The sequence below is a fragment of the Sycon ciliatum genome, chromosome 4, assembly GCF_964019385.1.
Source record: "Sycon ciliatum chromosome 4, ocSycCili1.1, whole genome shotgun sequence".
Taxonomy (NCBI): domain Eukaryota; kingdom Metazoa; phylum Porifera; class Calcarea; order Leucosolenida; family Sycettidae; genus Sycon; species Sycon ciliatum.
Window position 1 is genome coordinate 28,659,269 of NC_088646.1, and position 18,808 is coordinate 28,678,076.

At 46.3% G+C, this 18,808-nt stretch overlaps 1 protein-coding gene across 3 annotated transcripts in view; it reads right to left on the reverse strand.

Moving 5' to 3' along the window:
• The window catches only part of LOC135815473 (inositol 1,4,5-trisphosphate receptor type 1-like), a 60,435-nt gene extending 42,987 nt beyond the window's left edge, over positions 1-17,448 (reverse strand). For 2 of the 3 annotated variants that reach the window (XM_065328779.1, XM_065328777.1), the window contains exons 1-34: positions 17,254-17,448; positions 16,397-16,554; positions 15,745-15,821; positions 15,088-15,163; positions 14,661-14,718; positions 14,354-14,440; positions 13,626-13,703; positions 13,220-13,404; positions 12,787-12,880; positions 12,416-12,506; positions 11,997-12,104; positions 11,378-11,487; positions 10,933-11,004; positions 10,211-10,289; positions 9,862-9,968; positions 9,600-9,650; positions 9,306-9,380; positions 8,921-8,971; positions 8,511-8,591; positions 8,074-8,144; positions 7,495-7,560; positions 6,925-6,973; positions 6,526-6,581; positions 5,701-5,767; positions 5,263-5,332; positions 3,747-3,787; positions 3,403-3,504; positions 2,819-2,890; positions 2,457-2,492; positions 2,207-2,303; positions 1,870-1,928; positions 1,517-1,573; positions 1,065-1,139; positions 341-509 (exon numbers count right to left, since the gene is read on the reverse strand). In XM_065328779.1, coding sequence (XP_065184851.1) covers positions 341-509; positions 1,065-1,139; positions 1,517-1,573; positions 1,870-1,928; positions 2,207-2,303; positions 2,457-2,492; positions 2,819-2,890; positions 3,403-3,504; positions 3,747-3,787; positions 5,263-5,332; positions 5,701-5,767; positions 6,526-6,581; positions 6,925-6,973; positions 7,495-7,560; positions 8,074-8,144; positions 8,511-8,591; positions 8,921-8,971; positions 9,306-9,380; positions 9,600-9,650; positions 9,862-9,968; positions 10,211-10,289; positions 10,933-11,004; positions 11,378-11,487; positions 11,997-12,104; positions 12,416-12,506; positions 12,787-12,880; positions 13,220-13,404; positions 13,626-13,703; positions 14,354-14,440; positions 14,661-14,718; positions 15,088-15,163; positions 15,745-15,821; positions 16,397-16,518 — 2,689 coding nt within the window. In that variant the 5' untranslated portion in view covers positions 16,519-16,554; positions 17,254-17,448. Of the gene's footprint in view, positions 1-340; positions 510-1,064; positions 1,140-1,516; positions 1,574-1,869; positions 1,929-2,206; positions 2,304-2,456; positions 2,493-2,818; positions 2,891-3,402; positions 3,505-3,746; positions 3,788-5,262; positions 5,333-5,700; positions 5,768-6,525; positions 6,582-6,924; positions 6,974-7,494; positions 7,561-8,073; positions 8,145-8,510; positions 8,592-8,920; positions 8,972-9,305; positions 9,381-9,599; positions 9,651-9,861; positions 9,969-10,210; positions 10,290-10,932; positions 11,005-11,377; positions 11,488-11,996; positions 12,105-12,415; positions 12,507-12,786; positions 12,881-13,219; positions 13,405-13,625; positions 13,704-14,353; positions 14,441-14,660; positions 14,719-15,087; positions 15,164-15,744; positions 15,822-16,396; positions 16,558-17,253 lie in introns of all 3 variants that reach the window. The other variant, XM_065328778.1, reaches the window with a different exon arrangement.
• Between the last annotated feature and the right edge of the window lie 1,360 nt (positions 17,449-18,808).

Here is an 18,808-nt window from a genome sequence, read left to right on the forward strand (position 1 = left end):
GATCCGGTTTTCGCATTGCGAAGGCACCTTGCCGCTGGAAACCATAGGCTAACAGTCAGACACTTTCACGAGGATTTGCCATGTTCTCTTTCTACCATACTATGCGCTTTGTCTTTGTGCACCGCCATGATGGGTCTTTCAGTGATGTGTTCATTATAATGTGCACACCAACAGAAGAGAACATCTGCAACAAGTTAGACAAGATGGGATTACACTGCATTTCACCATTGACTGGTCAACGAGCAGCACTACTACCGAGTGTATAAAGCAGAACAGTGTATTCACTGCATTATGCTGTGTGCATATATACACTGAACGGCTGGGAGTTGCCCTCCTGTACCTTTGTCAAATGGCTTGTCATTACGGCCATCCAGCACACCAAGCAGAGGCTTCAGCAACTCCTCGATATCGGTGGCTGCCGAGTAATAGCCGAAGCTAACAAGATAGTAGAGCAAGCGGAACACTTCACCAAGCAGCTCATTTTCGCCAATGTTTGATGCTGTCATGTCCTAGTGGGCAAAGACAATGATAACAGATGCAAGTGTCCTTTTAGATACACACAGTATGCAATACACTGCGATGCTTGCTCACTCCACCCAACCATATTACTCGCTGGGCTAATTGTCCATGTCCTTCAAACCATCTACATATCTATCTATAACTACTGGTGAGCTTCAACGGAGTGAACGTGGATGTCTTGAAGTTCCCTTTTAATACAGACGCACCCTTATCGTGTAGGTGGTGGGAAAGTCATGTAGGTAGCATACTGTGGTGTTGGGGAGTCAGCTTAATTGAAAACAATGGCTGGATTTGTCGCACCCCTTCCACTGTGTCCCGACTCTCAGGCGTTCCATTTATTCATGGGATAGCTTCTGTGCACTGCCTGAAGTCTTGTTGTCTTCTCTTGAAAAAAGGAAGACAATATTCAACAACATCCAGTGCCCCGCCTAGTCACTTTGGAACCTAAAGTTACGACGCAACTGTGTTCATTCCTGCACGCCTCCAATGCCATGCACATGATCATTAATCCTGCTCCTATTGAATACCAGTAGCAGTGAACTTACTGTGTTCTTCGCCATGAAGCTGGCAATCCACTTGCGCAGCTCAGGGAAGAATGGCAAAGTGGCACCAGTGATGCTCTGATCAAACAAAACATATCACACAACGTTGAATCCATCTTTAATAGGATCGAAGCCATATGTATTTGGTACAAGCCTTTCACATCACGAGTACATATATGCTAGTAGTAGTGGAATCAAGTGCCTCAAATAGGGTATCTAAAGTGTGCACGATACTCCAGTTCCAGTAGATATGCTATGCATGTGGTCATATAGTGTTCGTATTGGCAGTGCCAAGTCAGCAAAGAACTGCACTGCGGCTATAGCAACATGTTCTGGAGCCGTGTGCCGTTATAATTCCATTGTGCTGACCAGCACCGGCATGCAAGTAGTGTGTCGTTGATGGGGCTAAGCAGTATGTACTTATAGTAAAGTAAGCAGCACACAAGATCACTTACTTGGTCAGCAACCTGAATGCTGTCACCGGCAGGCTCTTCACGGACCTCGTTAAAGATCTAGAGGGTGGCGGTGGCAGAAGAACATGAGGCATACACAAATACTGTGCTAAAACAAGGTTCATACATACATACATACATACATACATACATACATACATACATACATACATACATACATACATACATACATTTGGGTTCACAAGAGTGCTAGGCATGACAGAAGTGGATTATTCTCTAGTCGCAGGGCTGGTTAACACATGCGCCTGTACAAGTAAGTGTGTTGATGTACGAGGAATGACAGCACCATGCACTGTAGAACTGGGCATTGCTGATATCATAGGACTTGCACTTACAAACGACAGCTCCAGAGTCTCCAGAGCAGAGTAGTTTGGAGAGACGTCTACGAACATTCCTGCATCGCACACAAGCACACAAACACATGGGCACACGAGCACCCAAGCACACACACACACACACACACATACACACACACACACACACATTCCTGTATCAAACACAAGCACACACGCGCACTCAACCATTCATAGCTGCAATGCTCTAGTGCAATCCATAGCCTTCCTTGACACAGGCATGATACGCCTGAGTCAAACACCAAGAGCAAGCCGAGAATGGGCTTGTACGCTAGTAGTCCAGTCTTCGATCGGTATCGTACACAAAGGCAAGACTTACCAACAATGAGTTCGCAGTATTTGGCTCGCAGGTGGTCAGGAAGGTCTTCGTCCTTCAGGCAAATGAAAACTTCCGCCCAGGTGAGATAGCGCAGTTTCTATGGAAAAGAAGAGAATGTTAAACGCCACGGTGGATAAGTAAGTAAGCTGGCTTGGCTCGTTTCCGAATGCCATGTAATCCACAATTGCATGGGAGGCTTCCTTGACGAACCAACAGCCCAAAGTAAACGACTAAATGGCCTACTCCTTACATTTGTAATGACATCGATCACATACTCGTTGCGACCCTGTAGACACAAAGAAGCAGAAGAACTTCTCAGCAAATACAATCAACAGGCATGCACTACACTTGTATTCAAAATAGAGGTTACACAAGTACATTATCAGTTGAGATGCACAGTATAAAGTTGCAAGGCCAAGGCATAGCGATGCGCTACTACTGCCTTGCCACTAAACACTTGACGCCCATAAGCAAATCCGATGACTCACCACCATGACATCATCTTCACGCACAGCGACAATGGCATATTCAGCCCGGTGGAAATACTGACACTGTACATGTACAGATGCATCGTGCTCACTGCCACCCATCGACCGTACATGCGATACTCACATAACACATCTTTCCAAATAGGTCCAGTTGGTGCTCTAGGTAAATGTACGGATTCCTTTCGTCATCTCCACCCTGCAGGGATCACATGGAAGAGAATCGTATTAAATGAATCCAGTGCCATGCACATCACCATCTACAGTTTAGGCTTAAGAAATCCGACACCTTCATAGCAAACCGCGCTGTATCCAGGCCCAGATGCAGCATCAATCCACATGTACACCCACACAAAGGGCATTCATCAGCACCTTTTCCTTTTCCATGCGGCGGCCGCATGGTACGGGAGGGGTGGGGGTGTCGGATTTCTTTGGCCCAAGCTGTTTCTGCTTGTACAAACTAATCGTAGCGCATTTCCGTTTTGGTCCCATGGATATAAACACGATCACTGTTAGTTTGATGGGTGGCTAATAACTGGTTGCAGAATATCACTGCTGACAGTCAGTCACCACAAGGCTGGTAGAACAAGTAAGGATGCTTTGTCACCAGGATGGAAACAGTACAGTCATATCGACAGTTGAGAAGCCGCTTAGCACAGGGGTGGGCAGCTACATGTACATTGTATAAGTTCGGACTAGGTGACGCATTACCTTGGAGGCAAACTTTGCCAGCGGCTTCCATGATGCACCACCGTCCACTGAGACCTCCATTCTCTTCTTGTCCTTTGTGGGCTCAGTCAAGTACACGATTTTCTGTACACAATCACAGAACAAGAGAGATGGCAACACTTAGAGAACAGTGGAAACATGAGGCGACTGTGGGTTGAAGCCAAACTGACCCATACTGGTATGCATACCTGGCAGGTGCACATACACACACTGCAAAGTAGCTACAACAGGATCGTGTTGTAATTCGAGGCCCAGTACAATGGATGGAAATTCCCAAGTTAGACAACTGTTTAAAACACGGTAGACGAGGTTAGGATAGAACTTACTGAGTCCTTGTGCTCCTCCAGAAGCTTTTGGCAAATGTACACTGCAAGGATGAACAAACATGCACAAAGGGCAAGGATGAATATTACCTAAAGATGACCAGACAACTGCTTGCAATACAAACAAGGATGATCAAACCGGACTGGTTGTCATACCAACATCTAAATGCCTAACACACTTACTGGACGGCAAAGTTGGAGGGTCTCCCAAGTCCAAAGCAAAACTTGAATTCCTTAGCACACTGTGAACACCTACTACGTTCAAGCAAAATCTACATGTATGACCTCTCTGTTCAACCGTCAGGCGAAATAGCACGTCATAGTACATTTGAGATCAGCGGGAAGAAGATGACGACGTCCACTAATTTAGTGTCTGTGCACACGAATCTGCTGTGTGTGTGACTCTGTGTGTCAGCTATATCATCTTCTGTGGTTCCATGCCTAGCATGTACGTCTGAATCATCCTGCAAAGTTTGAATGACGTAGGTTGAGCGATCGCTCCGCGAAACATACTTTTTGAAATTCTCTTCATAGTATATCTTCCACCATTGAAATTTCGAATTTCTTCGAATTTTTCGCTGAGAGGGGTGGCTTGCAACCTCGATATGGCTTGTTCCAGGCATGCTTTGGAGCCATCTTCTGTTGAAGTAGTGGCGGGGATCTGCCCTGCAACTGCTACAACAAAAAATGATACGATCTGAGAAAGGGTGAGACCGCGAATCTCGGTTGAATATTGAGTATTGCAAGCCTTTTCACGACGAAGATGGAGTTCTTTTTGGAGATGGACGTCGCGGCAAAGGACATGGTGTCCGACTTCTGGCGTCTGGTGAAGCCAGGGATCATTTGTCCAGTCAGGTCGGCAGCCTAACCGTCGGTAAGCTTGTGTTTGGATCCCGTTCTGCTTGATGTGGTAGATCACAAAACAATTTGATATCGCACAAATTGATCTCAGCATCGTGCGTACGGTATTTTATATTCAGAAAATCCCAAAGTGTCTCTGTGTGGCCGTCCTATGCCACGAGAAACTCCAATCAGGCTCCTATGTCCTCTGCCTTCATGATTGAATGTCCACTTCGTTTGAACAACGAACACAACAATCGAGGACGGCTTTGCAATGAAAAATACAGCTATACTGGAGCTGAAAAAAAGAAGAAAAAAACGTGCTCAGGATGAGACTCGAGTACACGCATACTCTCCCAGCAGGTGAAACGCAAATTTTTGTGAAAAATGCGTGTCGCCGACTGACCAGTAATTTCGCCTGACGTGCAAGCCTGAACTCTTGGGAATTTGGCCCTTTTGGCAGGCAGGTGATTCCATGCAGATGGTAGCAATAATAACATGTTAGGATAGCCTTGAAGCCGACAGGTCAGAGTGCCCAATGTGCCTATAGAATATTATGTGTCTAGGTCAGTGTTTTAAAGGGCATCCTCAGTCACATAAGTTACCGCACAAATCACTTGTATCGAGTGTGTTGAAGCACCGGAATATCATGCTCTCAATGTGTGATTGACGTACTTACCCTGGTTTTCTGGAATAGCGATGCCGTCACATACGCAAAGAACACCGAGAAAGTCCAGGTACCGCCCATCCTGTTAACCAGAAAGAAAACACACAGCGATTCAACATCATAGAAAAAGTGCATTGGATTGGGATGGGGTAGTATGTCATACATCCTATTCTGTTATTAGGAAACTCAATATGACCAAATTCAATATGTCGTGACTCGTGAGTCAGTAAAGTGTCAAGTCAAGTCGGCAGAAAGCGCTAGCTCAGGTGTGGGGAGCGAACACTTTTCCTGTGTAACCATTGCCGAAGTCATTACCACTATCTTGTATTCAATATGACCAATGCATAGTTTCCATGAGTCAACGGCAACGGTCATGTCGAGGAAATCCTGGATCAAGATGTCCAAATGGCCAGCACTGAGTGCGCAACGACTACATACAGCGCTCCTTACCTTCCTCTCCATGAGCAATTTTACAAATGAGTCAATCTGACTGTGAGGTAGCCGATCAATGATGTCACTGTGCACAAATAGATAGATGAGTGAGTGGAAAGTAGAGGACAGTGCTGAATGACATAAGACCTGAATACTAGAATGACTGTACATCATGTGACTACCGGGGAATTTCCCGAAATGGTAACTACAGTAAAACCCGGTGTAAGCAACCTCTGGGTTTAGCGACCACCTGCTCTTAACGACCGTTTTTTCCATGCACCGACAACTCTACACGGACACGGTGGGACCTGGTTCTAAAGACCACCTGGCTTTAACGACAGCTTTTGCTTGCACCGTGGGGTGGTCGCTTAAACCAGGTTTTACTGTACATGCAACTACAGGTCTATCCTCGTTAGTAGATAACGCCGGGGGTTCAACTTGTTTGTCTTATGGCGAGTAGTATCTACTATCCGGACGTGAGTGTACGTGTTTTAGTTGTCAGGGGATTTTGAATCGTTGTCTACTAATGAGGTTTGTCTTGTAACCTGTAATAGATTACATGTATGTTATGTGCAACATCACAGTTAAGATTACATGAATGCAATCTATAACATAACCGGTGTCGTACTAACGAGGATAGGCCTGTACATGTATGCATGCATGTATCTAATGGCATTCTTGCTCCGCATATACTGGCATACAGAGAAACATAGACAACAATGGCAACAGCACACAAATTGAGGGGTAGTTGGCCACTGCCAGATGTATTGGTCTTCTCTTGCTCCTCAATTACGAACAACTGCCGCCAAGAAAAGCGTGTTTCCGCTAGGGTGAGTAACTTACCGGTTGTCACGAGCCAGCTCCATAGCCATTCTCTCTGCATTCAAACCTTTTCCAATCTACACAGAAGGGTATAGAGCAACCATGAAAGGTATATCAATGCTTCGGCATGTCACAGACCCCCGTGCAGGATCACACCACTGGGCTTCACAACAACAAGTGTCCCACCGCAGTGCTAAGTAGACCTATGTTCTAAATAGTAGAGATGAGGGACAGGGGGGGGGCTTTGTTCAAGCACAACGTTGACCCGGAAGTGACCTTTTTGACAGGTGATATGACCCTGTCACGCTGTAGTTTGACTGTACACACTGCGAAATGTCATGTTGTTGCACACACAGCACAGGCAAAATATAGAAATCAAACGACCAAAGAGTAGTGAGAACACACAATTCTAAAACTTACCTGGCTTTGGAAAAATGGGATATAGCCGGCAGCATACAACTCATTCTTTCTGTACCCAAACAAAGCAAACACACAACAGGTGGAGAAATCATTTCACTGAAGAGGCGGAGCAGAAGTAGCAGAAGTAGCAGGAGGAGGAGAAGGAGGAGAAGGAGGAGAAAGAGGAGAAAGAGGAGAAGGAGGAGAAGGAGGAGAAGGAGGAGAAGGAGGAGAAAGAGGAGAAGGAGGAGAAAGAGGAGGAAGAGGAGAAGGAGGAGAAGGAGGAGAAGGAGGAGAAGGAGGAGAAGGAGGAGAAGGAGGAGAAGGAGGAGAAGGAGGAGGAGGAGGAGGAGGAGGAGGAGGAGGAGGAGGAGGAGGAGGAAGAGGAGGAGGAAGAGGAGGAGGAGGAGGAGGAGGAGGAGGAGGAAGAGGAGGAGTAGGAGGAGGAGGAGGAGGAGGAGGAAGAGGAGGAGTAGGAGGAGGAGGAGGAAGAGGAGGAGGAGGAGGAGGAAGAGGAGGAGGAGGAGGAACAAAAACCGCATAATATGACGCAAGCTTGCATGTACATTGTGCATGAACTGGGCGACTGACCTGCTATTTCCGAGCAAATAGGTCTCCAGACAGTTGTAGATCTCTGCACACACGTCACCCAAGTGACTGCGAGGCAAACACATGGTAAACACCAGAATCACAACGGTTATTGAGTTCAGACTTCTTACATGCATATACTTTGAAGACAGGCAGGTGAAGTCAACAATAACGCCTTGACAGCCAACTAACTTGATCAGTTTCATTATTTTTGAAATACAACTCCGTATGCTGGCTGCGCTACACACATGCATGTACATGTACATGTACATGTATTTACCAAGGTCAGAGATGAGAGGATTGCACAACACTTTCAAGGGTATTTTAATGCCAGTCAATACATGTTGTGGTCGAACTCTTCCACAGTCATAACATAGGTGGCATTAGATGCCCTTACATAGTCTATATAAAACACTGGTTCATCGAATGAGCTGCTTATCAAAATCATTCGAATCATCGATATCCCTGGTAACATAATCGCATACAATACATGCAATGTGAACAGAGAGTACAGTCATGTCCTCAGACTGACGTAGATATTCATAGCAATCACATCTAGAGCAGGGCACAGGAGTCACTTACTCTTTGCCACCAGCCTGGACGATGAAGGACATTCCATGCAGCTTGAGGATTTCCACCAGAATATCAATGACCTGACGGACACCATGGAAACACACGGCATACCACACTGGGGATTATTCAGTGCCTGGGCACTCAGTACCAAGGCTGGAGAACTGAGTGGCTGGGAGTCAACATTTCTGGACTGGTGGCTGTCATTTTTGATAGGCTATGTATGGGTTTTAAGAACTTAAAATTATAATAAAAAGCCTAGAAGTTGGAGCATCCCAGTGGGCAGAAGAACTGTGTGGATTGTAGGAGCTAGCTGTTAGCGTCATTGGGCTGCTGCACAGCATATGTGGTAAACACCTTGCATGCCAGTTATAACCTATGCAAGCACCACATACTGACAATGAGGTTTGAACATGATGGTGGCGTTGATCTGCACAAGGCATTCTTACCTGGAGGTTGCGCAGCAATTTCTGATGGTCTTTCACCGGCTCACCATTCACGACCTGAAAGTTGGAGAGCTGCTCCAACAACTGCAGGCGGGTAGTACAGAATAGAAGAATATTGTCAGGTGGTCAATTTCACATCGACATGTTATGCTCATCTGTAACGTGATGGTGTACATAGTGTGCATTTTCTTGGAGCATATAGTATTCACCCTGTGTGTGTATGTGTGTGTGTGTGTATGTGTGTGTGTGTGTGTATGTGTGTGTGTGTGTATGTGTGTGCGTGAGCGTGTGCGCGCGCACGTGTGTGTGTGTGTGTGTGTGTGCGCGCGCGTGTGTGTGTGCACGCGCGTGTGTGTGCGCGCGTGCGCGTGTGTGTGTGTGTGTGTATTCATGCTAGAATAGGCCATGCTTACCTTCTTGAAGCGATCTGAAACTTTGGCATTCAGTTGCACTCCTTTCCTCAGCTGCAACAAACCATAGGGCAAACACACACACCATGCATTGTGCACAATCAGTGCCTAGTAAGTACACTTCTCTGCAGCCGGCAGGGAGGCCCAAAGAGGAAAATGTGCACTGCCAAATAGCCTGCCATTTTCTCTAACTGCCCTATATAGCCAGTGTGATTTGGCCTAAGTGAAGACTAGCCAAGCTTGCTTGGCGATGTCAACGCGAAAAGGCTGAGGATGATGATGATTGCTTCCGGATTTTCTCAGCATATAATTCATGCAAAGATCGTGACAGTCTGCTAAAGGGAAAGCTCAGAACATGCCAGTCGAAGCCCATCGGAAGCTTGCTCACCTTGTCTCGGAAATCTCTGATGATGGGAACCATGCCAGCGACAAAGTTGAACTTGTCAGCAAAATCTGGCGTTACCTGGAGGGCAAAATAGCACCATTTGAAACATGGAACTATAGAAATGAAACTCATGGAAAGGTAGGCTGATTGAATGCATCTGCAAGCCAACAGTAGTGCAAATGCCATCAAGGCGTGCCTTGCGTAGGATAAACAATATCTCAAAAACATAGTGAAAGGACTTCGAAGATGACTTTTGGTGAAACATGTACCGGTAAGCGTGACTTAAAATAAACTTACCTCCTGCAAAGTGAATGCATCGTTGTAGTTCATCTCCTCTGACACATGGATCTGATCCGCAAAGGAAACAACACATACAGTAATCACACGACATTTTGAAACTGACAATACCAGTTTCCACTGTGACAACGAAGGCAGTGGAGGGGATAGTTTGCGCATATGTGTGTAGGTAGGGGGGGGGGGGCGTTGTGATTACTTGATCTCATCCATCAAAGAGGAGGACATGAATCATTACAGAGCTGATTAGTACAGTCGCTAGTACCTTTCTCAGCTTCGCCTTGTCCCACTGTAGGCCTGTCAAGGACATGCTGTCAGTTTGAGAGCTAGCTTTGCTTTCCGTGCGCCGCACCTCACTGTCCGGTGCACTGTCTGTTCAGCAACAGGTGGACAATACATAAATACATAACAATCTCAAGAGCATACACTTTCACCGTCACCTGCCAGCAGAGGCCATACTAGCTAATCCTTAGCCACGTCACGTGATATCAGTAGTCCTGCTTCTTGCAGTGTCCAACATACAACATCTGTATGATGTAAAATTTATAGCACGTTATAAAGGCAAAGCAGTCTCTCTCTCTCGTTGTCTGTCTCTCCCTTTCTCCCTCTCTTACCAGGCAATGCATGCAGCCATTGTTTGCTGCGTGGATGATCAATGCGACAGTAAGACTCGAGCTTGACTGCACCAGCCTCCTGTTAAATGAACACATCCATTGCACACACGTGTTAACCCCAGTGGTCACAGTAAAATACAAACATGACAAGATCGGTACATTCTGAGATAAATACCGAAGTCTGACTGCGTCTCTTTAGTAACATTGGGCACCGAAGAATATCCCGGCTAGAAAGTCACCAAAATGTTAGAAAGTGCCAAGTTGGAAGCAAACAATTAGGAACACACACACACACGGCACACATGCAGTGCATGCACAGTGTACCTGCACTGTGTGAATGTGCAAGAACGGAATGGGTAAAGAACTGCTGAAAACTCGAAAATAGGAAATCGCTAGCCTGGACTGGAGACCCCATCCCCCGTCTTCGGCATCCGATCTTACTGCAGGGCTTTTTGCTATAGTGGCATGCTAATACTCCACTACAATACAAAGAGGTGCTAAGGACATCTGCCCATGCTGGCATGCATGTGGGCACTCCCTGCCCTGCAACATGGTTGCCATAGCGATAATGGGCATCACAACAGGGTACATGAGTGTGCACGCTGCATGTACTGTAGTGGCAATGGCGTTCAAACCCTGTATTTTCCCGTGTACGTATTCCACATAGTCACGCATGGTATTTTATAATGCAGCATTCTGGTAATGTTGATCACGGATCTGACCTGAATGACGGGATGCAGGCGAAACGCCGATTGAAGACGTTCAGTTTTGGTCTCGCAGTCGGAGAGAGTTAGCTGAAGACAAAAGCACCACACAGCACATTACATCAAAATCACAGCTCAGGATAAGAACATGCAGCTACATGTGACTTATGTATATGCATTTCGCCATGTTCACTGAAGTAATATGTAGCTATACTATTACGACTAAGTCACTCGTTTGCTATTCTCTTTCATATTGCGCATGAGTAACAACACGGTATTTCGTGTCTGGTGAATGTCATGCATACTAGTAGGTTGGTTTTGGATACTACATAACAAATGGTGACGAAGATGGGATTCAAACCCATGGAGGCATAAAGTGAAAAATTCAAAAAATGAAATTTATAGTTGGTACAATGACAAGGTCACGGCTGCAAGAAAGGGACAAACTTGTATTCCACCATACCTGATAACGCTCTTTTGTGCCTGGTTCGCTTTCCAGGGTTACAAGGCCGAGGTACTTGCGCGTTGCCATGTGCTTCAAGCGAACACGCTGTCCCCACTGGATCAGAGAACCTTTTAGAAAACCAAGAGAAAACAGATGTCAGGGCCATGCGGGTTGCATACTCGAAAGCAGTGCAAGCAATTTGCCATACCACTATGTACGCGGGAGTTTTTCAATGTGAACAAGCAGAGAACAACTGTGCAGAGTTTTTCAATGTGACAAGTGACAACCCCATACCACACCATACACATGGATATTGGCAGGCTGTTTCATGACATGCCCAGGAACAAGATTGACGGAGCACAGTGTTTAACTAGTGTGCAGGGCTGATAGCCGGTGCATGTGTGTGAAGTCTAGATAGCCTGTAATCACTTCGAATGCATCCCCACCAATGCCCCTGAATACATTACGAGTTGGTTGTCAGCACAGTAACAACATGTACATGTACATACAAAAGTTTAATAGAATGGGCCTGGTGTGGGAACTGTTATACATGTACTTGTACATCCGAATAGCACGCTGTTGGAGTTCAGACCATCAGACATGTACAGGCTATACCAAGGATACACTCGGCACTCACCACTGGTTGGGTTCTCATCCAGTTCCACCTGCCAGTAAGTTATGCCAGAAGATGGTGGTTCCAGAGAGCGAGGTCGCTCTTGAACTTGTGGCCGAACACGCAGGTGAACTGCAAGGGAAGAAAAAGGAGACAAAAATGAGATGATCCTTGTGATGGAAACTACTGAAGATGTTCACGAGAAAACATTCTGATACACTACGGTGCGCTTCCTTGTGATGCGTGTTTGGTGATGACGGCACATCTCATCTTATTCAGAACCTTAAAAATTAAATTACTGTTTCTGCGTCACATATTTGTTCCATCATAATGCATTATCAGTTCATGACTGTCCCGACAGTGCAGAGAATTACAACAATAGTAACGGACACAGAACATGTACTTGCGACCATCGCACACTGGCCTAGCCACTCATGACATACCATCTTGCGTTGGCTCGTCCAAGTAAAAAGATCCTTCCGCAGTCAGGTAGGCTTCCAGTTCACGGTGGAACAGACGGATCACTGAACCTCCCTGTATTGAAGCATCAATACATAATAGGCCCGAGACACCAGGCATACACCAGGCATATAATCATACCATCTGATACAATCACTTCTATTGTGCAGGTACCCGTGTATAACGGCCAAAACCAGGATGTGTACCCATGCACCGTGACTCTTAAAGTTGAGTGCGGCTAAGGCTTATCTGCTACAAAGACTCACGGATTATCACCTCCCATCGTAATGGGTCTATGTGTGCAGTTTTCGTGGATACCTGATGGAAGTTTGGAACGTTCTATTAAACAACTTACCCGCAGCATACGCTCAACATTGACCTTTCCAAACGGTGAGAATTGCATGTGGATGGTTAGTGCCGACTGCGTGGCTGACAAGTTCAGTTCACGGCTGCAGAAAGATGTGGAAATAGAGATTTTGCAAGAAGGACACCTATCTTTGGTTGTGTTCGTTCAGTGCCATTCCATAGCCGTAATTGGGAATCTGACGAGCATTGGTTCTCCCTTCTGACCATGCTTCAACACTTTATATTTCATTCAAAATGGAATGGGGTTGGAAACGATTCTTCCCATTCCGGAGATAAAGTGGAATGGATTCCGATTCTGAGAAGAGTGAATCCTCAACGTAGGTTGTCAGGTCGATTTCATCAGCCGTATGGTGGCAGAAAACAATGTGATGACAACATAGGCAAGATCCACGAACCATCATCCGCTGCAACAAACATCTTACCTGTTACTCTCCACGTACTGCGCACCAAAGCTGCTTCGGCTGCAGTGAAGGAACTGGCCTTCGGTTTTCACACTTTCCAGCTGGATCTGATCACCGACGCGAACTTGATCGCCGACAGATCGCACCTTGTAGCGCGGCAATACTCGAAACTGGCTCTTGCGACTGACGTCTTCGGCAAGGTCGAGCTAGGGTTGAATGCACAGAGCACAGGAGCAGTGGTTCAATGTTGGTTGCAATCAGGCTACAGTCAACACCTTCACTGAAGCAGGTGGAGGCTGTGTGACTAGTTTAGGTGATATTGATCCTCACCTACTAGTATGCAGTATAGATGTAAACACCCTAAAACCCTGAACTGAACTGCCAGAGATCAATATTTAGCATTGTAATGCTATCATTCTGCACTTACCTGCATGTTGGACGGCTCTAGCGTAGATGTTTGCGTGGTGCTCACTGCCAGAAAGCACTTTGACAGTGTGTGTTGCATCTACGGATTGAGATGCAAGACAAAATAGGGAAGAACGTTGGTTTGAGATACTGAGTAAGCAATTGTGCAGAGGGTTCTATTATATTTAGGGTACTCCGAGTGTAGGCTGGGTCAAAGCATGAATGTTATAAGTGGTTTTTTCTTCGTCAGACTTTTCCCATTTGCATCTTTCCCTCCAGCCAGTGAATGGTATTAGTGGGGTGTGGGGCTTTCCCTCCAGCCAGTGAATGGTATTAGTGCCGGGGTGTGGGAATAAAATATACAGTAAAACCCGGCAAGGCAACCACTCGGATAAGACGACCACCTGTCCTAGAAGACCACTGAAACCAGGATCAAGGAATGCTATTTCCAGTCAAATGACCCTGGATAAGGAGACCACCTGGTAATGGAGACCACGTTTTGACGGTCCCTTGAGCGGTCGTCTTAGACAGGTTTCACTGTTTCGTATTGTTGATGTGTGGCTTACCACCATGCATTGCATGGGATTCTGCAGTGCAATGATGATGTGCACTGCCACAGTGAGACCGTGATACCATAATACAAACTCTCCATCGGATGAAAGTATATGCACACATAGTGTGTGCTCAAGCCTTATGGTAACCACTATTCAAACGGCACACGTGCACGTAGTAAACATTGCCGGGTCTCACCTGAATGATTTGTCCATAGACGATCGCTTTTCCACTCTGTCGCGCCCTCTCCTGTTTGTTCTCTTCTGTCTCTATGCGCAAGCGTTGCTGGAACAGAATGAAGATCAAAGGACATACTTCAACATAGCCAATGCCCCCAATTATACTAATGTTTGACAATGTAATGCAATCATCATATTCTTCTAGGAACCCACCATGGACAAACTAACATATCCAACGCTACTCTAGTAAGACATGAAACTAACATGTTTGGTTGGTCAGTTGCCGCCGGGCTAGGAGATGACGCCATATGCCCACTGGTACTTACCACTTCCTTTGCCAATGCCTTGTGTTCCTCTGGTGTGTACTCATCTGCAGGCTTCTTACTGCGGAAAGAATAACAGCAGTAAGATAATGTAGACTACGTTACCAGGGTTACCGATGAGACAGGCGCGGCCAAAGCCGCCGCCAATAATTTCATTTCGTGATTTTTGAAGCAAAGAAATATGGGCTATTCGGACCCAGTTTAAAAAAATCACCGGGTGGAGCCCCCCCCCCCTCCACACCTTTTCATAGCCGTGCCAATGTTGAATACCTTCCGACGCCCCTGGTTACTAATAAACCTACTATTGTACTGCTCATCAGTACAATATCATTTCAACTGATTCAAGAATCAGCTGTGCACCCTCTAACAGGTGAACGAGCTACGCCATTGAAGGGGAGGACCAGTTTTGGTAAAGGAATGGTGAGCTTACCTCAGCTTCTTTTGGACCTTGCGAAGACTCTTGATAGCCTTGTACTTGGTTGGTCCCATGACCTGAAAAGTAGCAGCTGTAAGCAAAATAGGAAACCGGTAAAATCAACAAAAAATCCTGGCAGATCTACTTCTAGTGGTTTTACTGATCCTAGAGTGTAATGACTCATGAGTGATCTAAGAAGGAATTTTCCGCCTTCTTGATACTCCACGATGCCACTGTTCCAAACACCTCTGAGACGTGAGAACACAATGAATAGCGCTGCTCTTTTGATGGACTAAAACTCAACCATTCCACTCAAGTGACTAGTCCAGCTACAACAACAAAGTTACACTGAGATGGACCGGATAGAGGGGGAGAGAGAGAGAGAGAGAGAGAGAGAGAGAGAGAGAGAGAGAGAGAGAGAGATGGAGAGAGAGAGAGAAATAGAGAGAGAGAGAGAGAGAGAGAGAGAGAGAGAGAGAGAGAGAGAGAGAGAGAGAGAGATGGAGAGAGAGAGAGAAATAGAGAGAGAGAGAGAGAGAGAGAGAGAGAGAGAGAGAGAGAGAGAGAGAGAGAGAGAGAGAGAGAGAGAGAGAGAGAGAGAGAGAGAGAGAGAGAGAGAGAGAGAGAGAGAGTAAACATTATATCTAACAATGAAGTATCGCCAGCACTGACCATGGATGTCGGGTAGGTTAGCATTCTGAACATCCTTGTCACCTTGCCGGGCCACCGACAATTTGGCATGAGCTTTACTGCAAGGTACACAACAAAACACAACGGCCATGTCAATTCATTCGGTATGCCACATAGTGATGTGCTTACCTAACGTTACTTGTGCCACAGTAGATGGACTTCTACACAGCACAATGATGCGAGGTTTTCAAAGGCACAAGTCAAGGCCGGATAAGACCTGAGGCACAGCCGCATAAGCCTAGAGGATATAGTATTCTCAACTCCACACTGGAAAAAGTGATCTTGAGCAATGCGCAGTGAATATCAGAGCCTAGGTACCTGGTACACACTATGTGTTGGGTTACCAACATTCTCCTTGACGCTCGTTTCCTACAGTGCATTTGTGCACAATGATATCCAGGATCATGAACAGCCCAGTGCTGGTAGGCCTGGGACTGCACAGCACCTGGTACTAAAGTTAGCTGTATCACAGTGCTCGGATTACACTGACCGTGATCACGGTAGTTTGATTCACGACCACAACTACGCGGGAACAATGTGAAAACACGTCAAACACCGAGTGCGTGTATGTGTTCGTGTCTGTGCATGTGTGTTTAAAGAGTGCGGCAATGTCTTCTGCCGATGTTGTTATTACCTGGTGACTTGCGCAAACACAAATCCCGGCCCATCGTCACAGAATAGTGTGAGGTAGTCGTCGATGCGTGCCGTCTGCGCTAGCGCCTGACCAGCCGCGTCGGTTTCCACGATGTCCACCATGACGAATCACGGAGTGAGGCCACCAGCCAATGTGGCCTACTTGGTGGTTGCAGTCACGTACATAAATTCACACACACACACACACACACACACACACACTCGCACACACACACAGATACACACGGAGTTACATGTGCAGATAGACAGACCGAGAAAGACAAGCATACACGGAGATGTATGCATGCACAAACACACATGTACACAGACAGACACACATAAATCCCTTAGAATACAATGTAGGCATCATTGACACAGTGCAAGGTCCTCAATCCTCATATCTGTTCATGACACAATCATTTCATTCTGTTACAGCTTTGTGGTTGCCTTCTCCTCTACAGCAATCATTACGGCATTAGTGAATGACTCATGTACAATTACTGAGTGCGAACAGTACACAGCCACACGATGACAATGATCGAACTTCTGACTTTCGTCGGTACCTCAACTCACAGCAGAACAGCCCCTTAGAATTACAACGCACGCGGCACAGTATAAATGCGGTGCATGTACATGTACCGTCACTAGTACATGAGCGGCAAACATACATTTCAGCCAATTCCATCACGCTTAGCATTTCACTAAAGGCTAGCGGGCAATGCTACATAGGCACGCTATATACTTAGCAACATTATAATACTATTTTATAGTACACGACCAGGCGAATGCCCGCCAGTCTTTCTGCACATTATCTACCCATTCATGATTGAAAACCATAATCCCTAAAAATGTCCTTACCTGCAGTACTCCGGAGTCACCAGATCACGACGAAAAACACGGAGCGGAGATTACCAGCAGAGAAGAATTATTTGCAACCACTCTCTACAACTGCGCTCGCAGCTTGTCCCGCGTGGCAAAGAACGCCACTGCAAAGCGTGCTGCAAGGACACTCGGCGCGCAACAAACGCAAGCCCATTCACCATTGGCATAGAACGTAGCAGACGCACCTCTCGCATGCAGTCTCGGAAAATGCACGTGGTGGGCCCGCACGCGCAAGCTTGATCTGCTACATAACACAGAGTCTGTAGTAGTTGGTCCTGCCTGTGACAACTCAAAGTCAAGGTGTGTTCGAAAGATTTTCTTATTCTAGCTAGGGGGCGGGTAGCGGCCAGGCGGATACAAGGCTGCTGCTCAAAGTCTCAGCAGCCGAGTCGACTCCAAGTGCGTCAAACAAGAGAGAGGAATGCAGTGGCAACGGTCAATCTGTCATCCGCCCATGTCAACATTAGTCGGGGTGCTTCCAAGGCCATTCAAACATGGTGATACCGCTACCTACAAGAACCTCCCAACACCCTTGGCATGCTAGTAGACGCACGTACCGGATATCGAGTAGTGTGGATGAAGTTAGCTACAGTAGCAACAAACAATATCCGGGAGGAAACGCACCGGGTAACCGAGGGAGTAACTAAGTATTAGTTACTTCAGAAGTCTCGACATCATCCGGAAACGCTACATCTGCCTTACCTCTGGACATTATGATTGTACTCGTATAATCATCATTATCATCGATGCAACATGCTAACACCGATGTAGATCTACAATGAGTATGTACTTGATGTAGCTATGTAGCGCAGTACGAGTCGAGTACAAACACGGACGAGGCGTCTGCCATGGTCTACACAGTCACACCAAGTCACACCAACCGCGTTGCGTGCCAGACAGTGTGAAACTGAAAGGACCCTGCCCTGGATAGGGAGTGTAAATCTACAGTCTACAGTCTCCTCAAATCTCAATCACACCTCATACTGTCAGAGTCATACATGTGCCAGGATACCAGTATCTGCTCCGCGGCTGTGAGTGTGAGACAAGATACTAGTAGTACAGTAGTAGTTTACCGCTCTCCAAGACTGCAAGAGTGCGATGTGTTATAAAAAAATGAACTTCTGCAGCACGAAGCCTAATACTAGTAATAGTAGCGGCTACATTATTGTTCTTGTGCTTTGATATGATAAGCTGCATACAGACGTGTCATGGCTTGAGAAGTTGAGATGCCTATTCCTGTGCTTCTGGATACAATCGAGTGCTACAACTACAAACATAGCGCTAACGACACACTGGTCGGGGGTGTTGTTGTTTTCCTTCACCATTATTGAACAGGCATACCAGTAAATGTAGCGTTGTGACCGGAAGGAGTGAGCTGCTCGCCACTTGAAAGTAGCTAGTATAGCCTTTACACTAAATTACAGGGATACCCCCCAGGCTCTCTGTCCACACAGATACAGTAAGCCGTCAATGTTACTACAAGTAAGTTAGTTGCACTGCCACTGAGCAGCCTGCACGTCTTTACAGCAAC